General features: G+C 45.6%; 1 protein-coding gene across 2 annotated transcripts in view; it reads right to left on the bottom strand.

Annotated features, from left to right (window-relative positions):
- Positions 1-13,628, bottom strand: part of Mthfd1 (methylenetetrahydrofolate dehydrogenase, cyclohydrolase and formyltetrahydrofolate synthetase 1) — a 67,504-nt gene that overhangs the window by 42,375 nt on the left and 11,501 nt on the right. Inside the window, exons 1-5 of one of the 2 annotated variants that reach the window (XM_006240249.5) lie at positions 10,820-10,960; positions 9,972-10,056; positions 1,098-1,157; positions 375-428; positions 74-210 (exon numbers count right to left, since the gene is read on the bottom strand). In XM_006240249.5, coding sequence (XP_006240311.1) covers positions 74-210; positions 375-428; positions 1,098-1,157; positions 9,972-10,056; positions 10,820-10,878 — 395 coding nt within the window. In that variant the 5' untranslated portion in view covers positions 10,879-10,960. Of the gene's footprint in view, positions 1-73; positions 211-374; positions 429-1,097; positions 1,158-9,971; positions 10,057-10,819; positions 10,961-13,628 lie in introns of those variants that run through there. The other variant, NM_022508.2, reaches the window with a different exon arrangement.

Raw genomic sequence — 13,628 nt, 5'->3', positions numbered from 1 at the left:
TGTCCTCTAGAAACAAATGTGGTGCTTCCAGAACAGAAGCATGTGCTAAATAAAACCCAGGGATAGCACTCACCCGTCCACATCCTTCTCAGGGGCAATGGCATTGATGACTGCCTCTGTGTTAATGGAATTCTCTGAGTCTAAAGGCAGCTGTACTATGAATCCGTGCACAGTGGCATCCTCATTCAGGGAGATGACGTATTTTAACACCTAAAAGTAGGGCCACAGTTGATTTGCCTCTCAACAGACATTCAAAGGGGGAAGTGAGAACTGTAAAGAAATATATTCTGTCTGCAGAGCCTATCTCAGCCCCTAATGTCCCACCAAAGCAAGCAGAGAGGGAGAACCCTTGCCATGCGCATCCATTCGCTCACCTCCGACTCTGTGGAAGTTCTTGGTAATTTAATGTGAGTGGCTTTGATCCCGATCTGCAGAAATGAACACAAGAAACAGGGAAATGGTATGAGAGCCTGAGACCTAGGCCTGTGTGATGGTTTAATATATGCTCAGCCCAGGAAATGACACTACTTGGAGGTGTGACTTGTTGGAGAAGGTGTGTCACTGTGGGCGTGGGCTTTAAGACCCTTGTCCTAGCTGCCTGAAAGTCAGTATTCTGCTAGTGGCCTTCAGCTCCTCATCCTGTACCATGCCTGCCTAGATGCTGCCATGTTCCCACCTTGATGATAATGGACTAAACCACTGAACCTGCAAGCCAGCCCCAATTAAATGTCCTTATAAGAGGTGTCTTGGTCATGGTGTCTGTTCACAGCCTGCCCCTCTGAAGGACTGTGACTGAGACAATGGAGTATTGGGTGTCATTTCACCCTGTGTGTGGAGAAGAATCGGCCTGTCTGTCACCATCATACTCAACGCCATTCCTCAGCCACTCACGTGGCTTTCTCAGGGAAGAAAACCATCAATGAGAAGCATACACGGGGAAACCAGCAGGCTAGGTCACCTGACTGCTTTGCCCAATAGTTAAATCAGGATGTTGGCAGCAGTTAGTTTTGTGGGAGGGCCACACAAGGCAAGGGGTTACCAACAGGACTAGGGGTGGAAGTGGGGAAGGATACCAGCATTGCTGTTCTTGCCTTTACCTCTTGAGCAGCCTTCAGCTTCACATTTATATAAAGATTGGAATCATCTCTGTCGCCAACCTGGAAGAATAAATACATGCAAATCAGACAGTTAGGGAGAGGCAACGTGTACAGAGAAACTTCTGCAATTTTAGTTTGGATAAAACGAATGTTTGAACTCTCGATGAAGAGAACTTTTATGGAAGACAGAGGAGGCTGGGGAAGGGGAAGGCTGGGGTGAGTACAAGTGGCTTTCCTCTGTACCCTCTAACTTCCTTCACACAATCCGTTGACAACGCCAAAGGAAAGAACATGAGCAGGAAGTGATGACATGAACCTGTAATTTCAAGCTACTCACAAGGCCGATGTGGAGTTGCTTAAACCCACCAGATAACGACCAGCATGGACAGCAAGGGTTGTTAACCCTTGTTAACAACAACAAAAAGGTTATGCAGGTGTGCACTGTGCCTGCACTGTAAACAAGGCGAGAGTGCTATAGGCTACCAGAAATGTGGGATTCCTTAGAACAGGATGAGTGATTGAAATTGAGAAATTATCATCAGTCCAGAAAGACACCAGAGAGGCAGAAGTACCCACAGCACTGACCATCCACGGGCAATGGAAAATGCTCACGGTCAGCCGGACTGTGGTGACAGGATACCAGGCCAGCTTATACAGAACAGACACCACAGGGAGAGCAAGCCGGCACCCACCTGACAGAAGTTGGGGTGGGAGCCTTTGTACCTTTTGATTCCTGAGCCCATTACACCGTATACATTTTTCATCCTGACTATGCTCGCAATTCTTCCTCACATTAAGATATCTGTAAGGGGCTGGGGATTTAGCTCAGTGGTAGAGCGCTTACCTAGGAAGCGCAAGGCCCTGGGTTCGGTCCCCAGCTCCGGAAAAAAAAAAAAAAAAAAAAAAAAAAAAAGAACCAAAAAAAAAAAAAAAAAAGATATCTGTAAAAATGTATTTCACAAACATCTCCCCGTGTTCAGGTCAAGATCCCTTTGCAGTAGATTTTGCTTCTCTCCATTCTGTAGAGGGCAAATGATCCTACCCTCGAGATAGGGCCTAGGGTGACAGAGGATGGCCTTCCTAACAGCATTTCCAGAACTTTCTGTGTGCACAGTCTGATGCTGCCTTGGGATCTCAGGTACATAGTGTGGATCCCAGCTCTGGTTGTCCCGTATTCATTTGGTTCCTGGCTTTGCTGACTAATTTGACTTCAAAGGAACGAGGAGAGTCCTACAGAGGAACTTGAATCTTGGGGATTTAGCTTTGTTTTTTGGTCCTGCCTCCTGCATACTGAGCCTACACTCCATCCCCAGCTCCAGGCCTCTCATAGAGGAGCTGATTATGTAATCGATGATAGACTAGATAGATGTAAGAATGTTTAAAGAATTTAAATTCTTGACTGGCAGTCAAGTGGGTGGGTGGTAGACTGGTTCCCCAGAAGACATCTTAATCCCAATGATTTATCAAGAATGTTACTTAAGCAGTTCATTCTGAGTGCTAATCCCTTCTGCAAAGGGGTGGTGCCTCAAACTATCAGAAAGACCCAACAAGACAAAAAAGAAGCCAGATGTGTAATCCTAGAAGGCTGAGGCAGGAGGGAGACTAAAATGAGTTTGAGATCAAACTGGGTCTCAGGTAGCCCCAAACAGGCTAGAATCTTTTATGACCCTCCTGCCTGTGCCTCCCACATGCTGCAATTATAAACTCTGGTTCAGGGCCTTTGCAAGCACTTTTAATAACAGGCCAGATCATAAGCACACCCCATGATACCACTGGGCACAAAAGTGTAATTCAGGAATTTCTGAGGTGGCTGCAGATTTCAAGGCCAGTCTTGGCTGCCCAGCAGGTTCAGTGTCAGCTTCTGCTCTGTGAGGTCTTGTCTCAAAAAACCCACCAGCCAACCAAACAACAACAAAACCCAAAAAAACCCACCAGCCATCAGCTTCTTCCTCGGGAATATGGCAGGTGACACAGGAGCACTGGGGGCCTAGGCTTGGGAGGGCTCAGCTACCTCTCTTAGGGGCCATGGTGAGGTACTGCCATCTCATGGAGGTAAAACAAGACGAGAGGATCCCCATCACCAGGCTGGTCAAGGACACGAGGATCAAGGGGCTTGATGAGCTCTACCTGTCCTCTGCCTATCAAAGACTGATCACTGGTGTTTTCTTGAGGGTATCCCTAAAGGATGTTGTTCTAAAGATGGTGCAGATGTGGGCTGCAATGGTCACATTGGTCTTGGTGTTAGGTCCTCCAAGGAAGTAACCTGTGCCATCCCAGGGGCTATCATCTTGGCCGAGCTTTCCATCATCTCTCTGCAGAGGTGACATGCAAAGTGACAGCCATAGATAGTGACTCTGTGCTAACGTGCTTCATCTCTGTCCCCAGAGGCAATAGATCTCTATTTCTGTGCCCAAGAAGCTTTGATAGCCAGTACGGATGACTGCTACATACCAGCCAGGAGCCACTCTGCCACACTGGACAACTTCGCCAGGCCAGCTCTAACGCCATTCCCAAGATTTATAACCACCCCCAACTTCTGGGAAGAGACTGTCTTAACCAAGTGTCCATCCAGGAATTCACTTTGTGAAATTCCACCTTGTGAAAACTCATACCAGAGCCTCCATTTAGAAGACCCAGGCTTCTGCTATGGCTACCACACACATTTTTATAGCAGAAATCGAGGTTAAGTCTGAAAAGACAGGAGAAAAGAAAAAAGGAAGTCCAACAAGCACATACTAGGATCAGATCATGAACATCCCGCAGTTTGGCTTTTCAGTCTGGACTTAATTTACAGCTGTGCACCACTGCCCTGACAGCACCACCCTGGCTACACCGACATCCTTTGAGAGCACACTAATGTAATGAGCCAGATCCTGCCGACAGCCCACCTGGCTAAACAGAATGTTCTGAATGCGAAGAGACTGTTGCCAGTAAGAGCCCAAAAGACCTCTGGCTATCTTGACGGCTCCGATTGTCATGATTGTCATCTACCTTGTATCTGACCCCATAACCTCTAGATAAAACTCTAGAAATGAGCTTGACACGTTTAGCCTCCATTAACCATAAAACTGAGAACAAAGAGCATCTAAGTAATGTCCTTGCTTGGTGTAGCCCACCTAAGTGGCCCTATCTATGCATTTTGCAAGCATGTTGACTGATAACTTTTTCTTTTGTGACTATAAAAGTTCGTGTAACCTTTCCCTAGTGTAAATTCTTGCAGAACCTTTGAATCCAGTTTCCGACCTATTGCGGCTATTTGTAATTGGATCAGAAAAAACTATTTTTTCCTTAAGAGTTAATTTATATCGTGGCAAAAAAAGAAACGAGCAGGCTTTGTACCCAGTGCTTGGCTGGGGTGCCAAACTCATCCCTTCTGAGTGGCTTTGGGCGAGCCCCCAACATGTTTGGGCATCAATTACTGTTGGGACAGCTTTTATCTCATAGGGGTAATTTAACAATTAGCACATCACAACTATATACAGAGCCTTTGAACCACAATAAACATTTATCTACTGCCATTTCTTTTTTTAAAATTTATCATATATACATACACTGTAGCTATCTTCAGAAGATAGCTACACCAGAAAAGGGCATCAGATTTCATTACAGATGGTTGTGAGCCACCATGTGGTTGTGGGATTTGAACTCAGGACCTCTAGAAGAGCAGTCAGTGCTCTTAAGCACTGAGCCATCTCTCCAGCCCCAATCTACTGCCATTTCATCAGTAAAGATGGAGTGTAGAATTATGAGATTTGTATTTTAACAAGAGTGTGCTGATGGAGAGAGAGCTCAGGGGTTAAGAGCACAAGAATCTGGGTTTGATTATCAGTACCTATATGTTGGCTCACAACCATCTGTTCCAGGGGATTCCATGGTCTCCTCTGGCCTGTGTGGGCACCAGGTATGCACATAGTACAGACATACACGTAGGCTTACTCATACACTCAAAAAGAATGGAAGTTTTTAAGACTAGAAACGGAAAACCAGTGAACAGTCACAGGGAACCCAGAGTGGGAGGAACATGGATGTAAAGAAGGAATAGATTCAAGATCTAAGACATAGATTACACAGGACAACAGCCCCACGAGGATGACATTTTATTTTAGAGACAGCGTCTTTCACATGGGAGCAGACTAGCCTTGAACTCCTAGCCCTCTGACCTCCACTGTCTCATGCTGGGAACACAGGCATGTGCCACACAGGCTTTGAAGAGAGATGACCTTAGACCTCTGGCATGGGTGTGTAGGAAGACAAAACCTCTGGGCAAAAAAGATGGGAGGTCTGAGGATAAAAATGGGGTGGTAACATTTATTGTCCGAGAGCAAGGCTGGAACATCCACACCATTGCCTCACTGCCGAGACACAGGCAGCAGAAATTGCTTAGACTACAGTCGATACTTGCAAAACCAGTAAATATGAAGTCAAATTTAAAAAGTATGGCTGAGAAAAGGGTTGGTTGGGGCTGGAGAGATGGCTCAGTGGTTAAGAGCACCGACTGCTCTCTTCCAGAGGTCCTGAGTTCAATTCCCAGCAACCACATGGTGGCTCACAACCATCTGTAATGAGATCTGATGCCCTCTTCTGGTGTGTCTGAAGATGGTGACAGTGCACTCATATAATAAGAAAAGGGTTGGTTAAAAGAAGAACTGAAGCTGGACACTCAGCACTTGGGAAGTAGAAACAGAAAGATCTGAAGATCAAAGCCACGCTTGGCTACATAATGAATTAAGACCCAATCGAGATACATAAGGACCTTCCGTACACTGAAGGAGGAGGAAGGTGCCTGCTGGCTAAGTAAGTGCTCTACCACTGAGCTCCACCTCTAACCCAGAGTAACAGTTCTTGCCTATGACAATGCACTTCTTTCCACAACAAACAATCAAGAATGAGGTAAGAAGTAACCTGCCCCCAAATGTACCAGATATACACCCACCACACAGATCTTTGGTTCTTAGTTATCTGTGGCTAAAAAACAAAAAAAAAAGAAAAAGAAAAAAAAGAAAAGCTACCGCCCCTGGAGCACACCAGGCAGAGCCACCGCCTTCCGTACTTCGGCCCTGCTGAGGCTACGTGGATAAAAGCAGCGTGGGTGGGGGAGGCAGCACTGAACCACAGCTCCTTCTGAGTCGTTACACAAGGGACAGAGGTTAGCAAAGGACTAAATGGCGAATGTGCAGGCACGCACAGACAGAATGTAGGACAAGGAAGATGGTGATTATGAAGGAAGTCTCAAATGAAAGCTATTTCTGCCACCCAAATCAATCCTTCAGGCACCCATGTGTGCATTTGCCTAAGCACGTATTTGCCTCCCTATTGGATGAATCCGGGAGAAAACCGGACAGAGAGAAACCAGAGTTTGGCAATATTCACTCATGAAGAAAAGATACTGCATAGCCATAATTGTAGCACTTAAGGCTGAGGCAGGAGTTCAAGGTAAGCTTGGGATATATAGGGACTGTCTGGATGGTGGTGATGGTGGTGGTGATGATGGCTGAGTTCAAGATAAGCTTGGGTTACATAGGAAGTGTCAGGATGGTGATGCAGGAGTTCAAGGGATGTATAGGGAGTGTTTGCATGGTAATGAGGATGTTAGACTATGGTTGGACAGGCGGTAATCTGCTGAGTAGACAGCCTTGCAGAAATGTTTTCTGTATAAGATTGTGGTTTTGTAGAAGGTTGTGGTATACTAGTAGAGACTTTGATGATACAGTTACCAAGTCGTCATATGTAACTACTGTCAAGGTTTTTCATAAGGAATATCACTTTAAATTCTGACAACCTTTATATAGTATGATGTCATTTGTCTTTTTTTAAAAATTGTGTTGGCTTTTATATTGCTGGTACAAAAGTAACAGTGGGCAAGTCTGATGGTGGCAGCAAGTCTGATGGTGGCAGCAAGTCTGATGGTAGCAGCATAGAACAAGGATACCAACTCCATTATTCTCCATGTATCTATCCAGTCATAGTCCCTCAGGAAAAATAGTTGGCCATTTCTCTAAGGAATGCTCTTGGTGAGCAACACCGATTATTGATGTTATTAAACTTCAACCTGGGAGTCTTGAGGATTTTATGTAAAGAATCAGGAAGTTCCCACAGCTCTCCCGCTGTCTGTGAAGGAAGCTCAGTGGCTATTAATAGAGAAAGCATTTGTGTTATTTTGCCTTGCCAGATGAACCAGATGCACTTTTCCACAGAAAACCAACTTTTCTTGAAAGAACCAACAGGGATCACTCAGGCTTCAGTATTTTGCAAATATTTTCTAAAATTGAACAACTGAGCTGGCCTGGTGCTACACACTGGCAATCTCAGCCATCAGGAGGATGAGGCGAGATGACGCCACAAATCCAAGGCCAATTGACTTTGGCCACCAAATCTGTGTCAAAAAACAAACAAAAAACACTAAAAGACAAAACTGTTGATTCTGGGTGTGCTGACTAATCCTATGTCAACCTGACACCACCTAGAGTCACTTGGGAAGAAGGAACCTGAACTGAGAAAAATGGCCCCACCAGACAGTTCTGTAGGCAAGCCTGTGGTGCACTTTCTTAATTAGTGACTGATGTGGTTCTACAGAAAAGCAGCTCAGTAAGCCACGAGAATCAAGCCAGGAAGCAGCACTCATCCACGGCTTCCTTCTGCATCAGCTCCTTCTGCATCAGCTCCTGCTCCCATTGTTTATGCCAGTGTGTGTGCTCCTTCCCTGACTTCACCCAACAAACTGTGATTCAAGCTGTACAAAGCGCACAAGCCCTTTCCTGTCACGGTGTTTCAACACAACAACAGAAGCACTAACTAAGACAGCTCCTGAGAGTTCCCCTTTGAATGCCACAGGAGTGCCAGGGCACACGTGTTCACACACACACCAAATAAATGAACGTGTATGTTGTTTTTTAATTTTTCAACAGGTAATGCATGTCTTCCTACCAGAATTTACTACTAAAAAGTTCTAAACTGGGCATGGTAGTACACACCTACAATCTCAATACTCTGAAACTCAACGTCATCCTGGAGTTCAGAGCAGGGCCTGTCTCAAACACAGTTATTTCTCCATAATGTTTATGCTAGTACATCAGGAGTTCCCACTGGCATTTTGAAATAAGGATGTAACACTTAATCTGAGTCCTGGCTCAGCGGTTCCGAGGAATACAGTGTGTTCACAGCACCCACACAGGGGAGCTCACAACCATCACTAACTCCAGCTCCTGGGAATCTGGTACCTCCTCCTGGACTTGCTGACCTGCCTACATTCACGTGTGCACATATCTACACAAGGCACACACTTATACAGGTATTTAAAAATAATTAAATTATAAATAATGTATAATTAAAAATGAAAATCTTTTAGAGCAGGGCATGGTGGTGTACAGGAGGGCAGACAGATTCTCTGGGTTAGAAGCCTGGTCAACATAGGCAATTTCAGGCCAGCCGGTGTTGAAAAAATTTTAATCCTGACCTGGAGTATCTACCCCACCTTTAACCTTTTAGTTACCAAATAAAAGACACACAGAGCCTTTATATTTACAAAAGTCTTAAATAGCACAAGAGCTGGGTGGATACCCTCTAGTCTAATGAATCTACTTCTTATCAATAACCGATTGATTACTATGAAACTTACTGTTTCAAGGCAGGGCTGCACAGTGAGATCCAGTCTAAAAAACCATTTTTAAAAAAGATTTATTTATGGACTGGAGAGATAGCTCAGTGGCTAAGTGCACTGACCGCTCTTCCAGAGGTCCTGAGTTCAAATCCCAGCAACCACATGGTGGCTCACAACCATCTGTAATGAGATCTGATGCCTTCTTCTGGTGTGTCTAAAGACAGTTACAGTGTACTTATATATAATAAATAAAATAAGGGTATCAGATCTCATTATAGATGGTTGTGAGCCAGCATGTGGTTGCTGGGATTTGAACTCAGGACTTCTGGAAGAGCAGTCAGTGCTCTCAACCACTGAGCCATCTCTCCAGCCCCTAAAAATTCTTTTAATGAGTTAATGTACTTGAAAATAAGTAAATAGGGGGTTGGGGATTTGGCTCAGTGGTAGAGCACTTGCCTAGCAAGTGCAAGGTCCTGGGTTCGGTCCCCAGCTCCAAAAAAAAAAAAGAAAATAAGTAAATAAATAAACCCAAGTCGTATTCCCGATTCAGTAACTATTAATAGCTAAGTACTGTTTAAATTTTTCGAGTATAAAGGCTCCTACGAAGACCTAGTGGGGGGGTTGGGGATTTAGCTCAGTGGTAGAGCGCTTGCCTAGGAAGTGCCAGGCCCTGGGTTCGGTCCCCAGCTCCGAAAAAAAGAAAAGAAAAGAAAAAAAAAAAAAAAAAGACCTAGTGGGTTGGGCTAATACTGTAGCTCAGTGGGTGGAGGGCTTGCCCAGCATGCAGAAAGGCCAGAGTTCTAGCACCACACAAAACCAGGCAAGGTGGTGCATGCCTATAACCCCGGAGGCTGGGAGGCAGATCGGAGTCTTTACCTATCCATGTAGGCAGGCCATCCTTACCTACATAGCCTACATCGATACATCACTGGGGTATGAGACCCTAACTTAGAACATAAACAAGGAGAAAAGTGCCCAGGGAAAAAGCCCCCATACTGGCATAGAGCAAGATAAACAAACAGCACCTGGAAGCTGGGTACGGAAGCTGGGTACCAGAAGGGAGCCCACAATGAGAAGCCATGATTGCGTTTGAGGTTTCACAAGGTGGGAGGCAGAGGTCTGGAGTGCTGCAGCCTCTACTGCTGCAGAAGGCTGGGTAAGGATGGCGTTAAGGGGGTAAGGATGGTGCTAAGGGGGTAAGAATGGTGCTAAGGGGGTAAGGATGGTGTTAAGGGGGTAAGGGTGGTGTTAAGGGATTAAGGGTGATGCTCTCATACCTGCAGGATTGCCAGGCCAGGGGTGAAGCCAGGTACCTGCTCCTGCATCTGAGTAACCTGGGTCTTCAGTCGATTCCTGATTTGCCTAGAGGGAAAGAAAGGGGAGTTACCAGCTACTTCACGGCACGCGTAAGTGAGGCAGATCACTGGATACATCTCTTGGAAATTAAACCCACCTTTGCTGATGGACATTATCAGGTATGCATCTCATGGCCTTCCCACCAATTTCCCAGGCCTCAATTCACCTTAGATTGTTCTCTAAGTTCTAATGATATCAACTGAGCCAGAGGTAAGTAAGTGTAGGGAGAGATGTTTAAAATACCACAATTGGGGGCTGAAGATGTAGCTCAACAATTAAGGGAGAATTGCCATTGCAGAAGACCCAGCCTAGAGACCATCATGATCTTAAGGGCCAGGCATGGAGGCTCAGCTACTCAGGAGGATCAAAAATTCAAGGCCTGCCTGGGCTACGAGTGAGTTCAAGGTCAGCCTGGGCAACTTAAGAGAGCCTGTCTTAAAATAAAAAAGTAAAATCTGGGTGTATGGAGGAAACTCCTGTAATCCCAGTATTCAAGAGACTGAAGCAAATTACTGGGCGTTGGAGGCTGGACTGAGCTACATACAAGTATCAGGTAAGCAAGTACACAGCAAAGACTACGTCTCAATAAAAACAATTCGCTGTTTTACTTTATTCAAATTTTATTTCTAGTTAGTGACTTTTTTTTTTTAAAGCATTACTCAACACAAGAATACAGTTCAAAAAAGAACAGGCCATAGTTTTGGAGTTTCTGCTGTTGTTGCTACTGCTTTTCAGCCAGATTTGACCTGGATCATGGATGCTGCCCTACCGTGAAACAAGAACAGGCTGTCTGGCAGCTGCCCGTCTCCACATCCCTGGTCTCCACATCCCTGCTGTCCCCGCCTTTGCTGCTCCCAGGCAAGAGAAAAAGCTGTGGTGTGAGGACAGAGCTGAGGGCAAGCTTTGAGCTCTGCTGCCAAGTTCCCAGATTTGCTGCTTCTCCCCACTCCCCTTCCTCTAGCCTGCCAATCAAAGCACTTGAGGGCTCAGGTCAGACAACAGGAGCACAAAGTGCCTTGTGTCCAGCGTTCTACTGGGCAAACTGGGCATGGTACACACACCTTTAATCCCAGCAGCTGAAAGGTCGGAGCAAGTGGGTTGGGAGCATGAGGTTATCACCTGATGAGTTTGAGTCCAACCTGAGAATGTGTCTCAAAAACAAAGATGGGATAGGAAGGCAGAGGGGCAGGGTAGGCCAAAGTTTTTGTCTTATCCCAACCTAAGAAAAATCTATAATATGTAACTACTAGAAAGACATAAAATATGGCTCAAAGGGGAAGAGGGGGAGGAGGAGGATGAGAAACAACAGGTAGGCACTTCTGAGACGACTCCTTGTCAAGTAGCAAGGCAGGAGGCGTTCTGTACGACACTCACAAATGAAACACAAGCTCACAATAGTCCAGTGGCTTCCCTCGAGCCAACTGGCCAAAGGATGAACAAGTGCCAGGACATGGAGCAGGTACCTGGTGGCCACCTGGAAAACGGGAATGATGGCCAGCACAGAGACAATTTTACTCTGGTGTGATGGGAGGTCATCACACAGCCGGTCATGTGACGGGAGGTCATCACACGGCTGGTCATACACTGTTAGTTTGTTCTGGTTGCTGAACTGGAAACAACAGAGCATGGTACTGCAAGCTGAGGCACTGGGAAAAAACCACCACCATACAGCCACGGTTGAGAGCAGATTACATCACTGCTGACAGGTTAACCTAAAAAAAAAACCCGATAGGATTGTAAACCTATCTGCAGGAAGTGCGTAGATGTCACGGCTATGAGTACTCTTGAGCTTTGGGGGTTGTGAAATGGTAACAGAAAACTACGAACTGGGAGCACGCAGAGGCCCAGAGCAGATTTCATACCTATGCAGTCAAGCTACTTACCGATCTAAAGGCTAGTGGGCATTTGAGACCCACAGTTGGAAATCTAGGGAGAAATAAATAAAAATACTCAGCAGGTGGCAAAGCTGTGGGAACCGAGTGCCATAGGTGGTGAGCTGGAAAACACTGGTTTTACTCAGTAGGATAAGACCATAGGACAGAATGTTCCAGAGTTCCATGCTACCATTTAAATGAACCTAAGCTTGAAGTTTCCTTTTTAGGGGGAAAAAAAAAGGTGTTAGTTGGAAATCATTTACATTGACTCTCCTAAACTTTTCCTAACAGGCAACTTTTCTGTGACTAAGCATGTTTTCACATACACATGTATATGCAGGTACATGCATGTGCATGGACGTTGGAGGACAGCCTTGGATGGCTTTTTAAGTCTACTCACTTAGAATGGCTAACTAATGAAGCACAGAAATCTGCCAGATAAGTAAGAGTTTAAGGCAAGTCTGGTCTACAAAAGGAGATCCAGGCTAGCCAGGGTTACATAGTGAGACACTGTCTCAAAGACAAACTGATAAAATTTCTGTGTGTGTACACCATTGTCCATATGGGTCAGAGGACAATGTGAGGGGATCCGTTTTCCCCTCCCACGATGGCGGTCCTGAACTCCCACTGAGCCATGATAAGCTGTCTATATCTATTGCTTTGAGGAAGAAAAGGCACTCTGCCTCTTATCTTCTGGGGTGGCTACTAAGAACTCTAAAATAAAGAGGAGAAAAGCTAGGAGTCAACTTAGCTGGAGCAGCGGACGTTGAAGAGCCAACACAACTTCACCTGCCTTCACCCAGGAAGTTGGTCTCAGACTTAAATGGCAGTAATTTCTTCAATGTTTATAGCCCCAAATTTCCAGAAGTCTAAGTGCTGTGGTGGAATGACTTCTCCATCACTGTGGTCTTCACTTGTGGGAGCTCCCACACCTCTCCACTGCCCCCCACCTCTCCACTGCCCCCCACACCTCTCCACTGCCCTGGACTAGATCTTCCATGTAAGGACTTCAGAGCCAGGTGAGGCCAAAAGAAGCAACCAGAAATACCCAAGGTTCTCCAAATTCAAATATTCACGCCAGATTCATGGCATTCTTCATCAACCACCTACAATCTAAGGGAAGACATTTGTCAGTCTCTACGTTAAGAGCAATCATTATTGATAAGTGTGCACAAAAAACCGAAAAGTCAGAAAAGCCAGAGTAGCACTCAAGTCTCTCTGGATCTGATCGACGGGCACCATAAAATAATCACAACCAAGTGATATGATAGAATACGTGAAAACATAGACACCGATGCAGTTTTAAGATGGTACTGCCATCTAGTGGGTAGAAGCCAGAAGTCCAAGAAACAGATCAGACTAGGTAGATGGGGTGGACTCAGGAGGCAGAGGCAAGTGGGTCTCTATGAGTTCAAGGCCAGTCTGATTTACATAGACTTCCAAGGTAGATGGAGCTACATAGAGGAGAGACCCTGTTTCAAAAAAGCAGTAGGGTATAAGACTGGCTCAGTGGGTTAAGGAATGTCTGACAATCCCGATAACCTGAGTTTAATCCCTGGGACCCACGTATAGACTCCCCACCAGTTGTCCTCTAACCTCCAAGGCTGTGTCAGGACAACACCAAGCTCCTCCCCTCTGTCCTCTACCAAAAAGGAATAGCAGACCATGAACCCACCACACACACAAAATTAAGTGAAATAAAAA

Source organism: Rattus norvegicus, chromosome 6 (genome assembly GCF_036323735.1).
Source record: "Rattus norvegicus strain BN/NHsdMcwi chromosome 6, GRCr8, whole genome shotgun sequence".
Taxonomy (NCBI): domain Eukaryota; kingdom Metazoa; phylum Chordata; class Mammalia; order Rodentia; family Muridae; genus Rattus; species Rattus norvegicus.
This window is presented reverse-complemented; position numbering and strand designations above follow the sequence as displayed.